We start from the raw sequence: 2579 nt of genomic DNA on the forward strand, positions 1-2579 counted from the left end.
CATGAGTACATAAGCACATGAGTACATGCGCACATGAGTACATACGCACATGAGTACCTACGCACATGAGTACATACGCACATGAGTACATACGCACATGAGTACATACGCACATGCACACACCAAAAAATACAACAAACACATTCTTTAGTCCCAACATTCCTCAATGATTCCACACTGGGAACAGAAGAGGTGATGTTGCGCCACTGGCTATTGGTCCATTATTGCCTTTTATTTTTGAGTGTAAAAAGAACCTTGGCTTCTCTTTTCTTAGAAATATGACAAGAATGGGCAAGCAAACTCATTACTCAGCTAGGATAGGGACCCTTGTCAACTGAGACCCTGGGAAGATAGAGGCTAAATAGTACAGACCTCAAGGCAAAAATTAACACATGCACACACACACACGCACACACACACACACACACACATGCAAGCTTTCATGTAAACTGCACAAACTCGTGAGTCATATATATTTTTTAAGGTTTTATTATTACGTTTTTTTAAATGAGAATACAAACTGTAGCATTCACATACATTAATACAATAATGCAATATAAAAAACTAAAACAAGTTTGTTCTTTGGGTTTGTAAAGAGGATTGCTGCTATACATTCAGACTCTCAACACTTTGGACAAGTGAGGTGTGTGTTTTGAGCAATTGAAAGTTTTACATCTATAAGAATAACATTAATTGGCTTGAATGGTCATGTTTAAAACATCCAGAAATGTACATTGCCATTCTATTCAGGATATGACAACCATATTTACATTGTTAGATAACACATCCAGTATCCCTGCGCATTGTAAATATGGTACTGAAACTGACTGACCCTGTATATAGTGTGCTTACTTACTTTCTCATGTTCTTCTTATTTTTATTTCTCTTGTGCTTTTGTTCTACCTTATGCTATTTTTAGTATTACATTGTTATTGATTACTGCATTGTTGGGTTTAGAAAGGCATTTCACTTTGACATTAAAACTTGAAACTAACTCAGTGTCTTTAGAGAGTTGCGCTGTAATACTGAATCCATTGCAACAGTGAGAGCACACGAAGCTCACTTTTTCCCTGAGATCATTAGGACAGTTGGCTGGTCTATTCTCTAGACTCCAGAGGCCACAGTGGTGGAAACCTAGGCTATAACTTCTCTGGTCCTAGTGTCAGAGCAGGGGCAGGCTGTGCTGGGGGCCTGCTGTCTCCTGGATGTGGCTCACCTGCCAGGGGAGGCCCAGGGCTGGAGACGACTCCATAAAGGCATCAATGTAGCCCTGGGCGCAGGAGGCCCACCCCCTCGTCTGGTACCCCAGCCCTTCGCCCACCTGTGTGTACCTAATAGGGCTTGGCGGCTGCTCCAAGGGGTTCCCTGTCACACAGTGTCCGCGTGAGGGGTACAACTGGCCCTTGGCAGGATAACAGGGGTAGTGTGGCGAGGGGGGGCATGAGGAGCCCAAGCTGTCAATGTAGAGGTGTGTCTCTGTTGGCAGCCTGTGAGGTTGAGGGTGGGTTCCCTGCTGGGGCTGGATCTGATGGGGGAGTGATGCGTGGTTACAGGAGACGTAGTTCTGGGACTCCAGGCGATGAGCAACTGTCACCCTGGGCGGGTCCAGCCGTGACGTCCCCACCATTCCCACCTCCAATGACCTCCCAGCTGGCCTGTGGCACTCCCGGTGGCAGCAAGGCTTACTGGGGGGGTTGGAGCTGAGGAAGACAGACAGGGCTGAGATGCGGTTGATGGCCCTCTGCAGGGTGGAAATCTTGGAGAGCCGCTTGCCGCTGAGGTTGTGGTTGAGTGCCACACGCAGAGCGTTGAAGGCCTGGTTGTAGTCCAGGATGCGTTTGCGTTCACGTACGTTGGCGGCCACACGGCGAGCCTTGGAGCGGACCGGGCGGCTACGCTTCTTGGACTGGTCCCCCTCAGTGTCATCGCTGGGGGGGCTGCTGGCCGAGCCCTCGCTGGGGCCCTTGGGGCTGCCGTCGCTCGCCTCAACATCCTCCCCCTGACCCAGCATGCTCAGCTCCAGCTCCTCCTCTGAGAATTCCTCTAACCTTGCCAGACTGCTGCAGCTCATCATCACTGGCTGTTGTTGTAGTTGCTCTGTAGCCGCTGTCTACTTAGTTGTTTCTCTGTAGCCGCTGTCTGTAGCTTTGTGTAGTTCTTCTTATGTAGAGGAGGCTATGAGGTAGATTAGATGCCTTGTACCTGGTGTGTTCCTATAGCTGCCGTCGCTATGCCAGGACCTCCTCTGCTGTAGATCCGTGGCTTGTTCCACGAGGCTACCGGTCGGGTTGGTTTTGGGTGCTGTGACCCGCGCCGTCTTTCACGGAGCTGCCGGCTGGGTTGGTGTTGGGTGCTGTGTCCCACAGTGTCTTTCACGGGGCTGTCAGTTGGGACGTTGTTGGGTGTTGTGTCCCGACAGCCCTGGTCTCCAACTCCTCTGGCGCCCTGTGATTACCTCTGCCTCTGCGGGATGGCCCTGCCTGAATTTTAAAGCCAGCCCTTCTCCTCCAGTCACATGGTACAGTCACCTATGAGGAATGGTGCGCTCTCTCTCTCTACCTGCTTTATGGGCACCCTCA

General features: G+C 50.1%; 1 protein-coding gene across 1 annotated transcript; it reads right to left on the reverse strand.

The window, feature by feature from the left end:
* Window positions 1-1162: 1162 nt before the first annotated feature.
* On the reverse strand, window positions 1163-2074 carry LOC129817586 (class A basic helix-loop-helix protein 9-like). Its single transcript, XM_055872993.1, has one exon. It carries the CDS (start codon window positions 2072-2074, stop codon window positions 1163-1165), a length of 912 nt encoding a protein of 303 aa, XP_055728968.1.
* Between the last annotated feature and the right edge of the window lie 505 nt (window positions 2075-2579).

The sequence above is a fragment of the Salvelinus fontinalis genome, chromosome 2 (genome assembly GCF_029448725.1).
Source record: "Salvelinus fontinalis isolate EN_2023a chromosome 2, ASM2944872v1, whole genome shotgun sequence".
In the NCBI taxonomy this organism is placed as follows: Eukaryota; Metazoa; Chordata; class Actinopteri; order Salmoniformes; family Salmonidae; genus Salvelinus; species Salvelinus fontinalis.

Bases quoted from the DNA above. Each gene is read 5' to 3' on its own strand.
- LOC129817586 (XM_055872993.1), bottom strand. From the start codon at position 2,074: ATGATGAGCTGCAGCAGTCTGGCAAGGTTAGAGGAATTCTCAGAGGAG.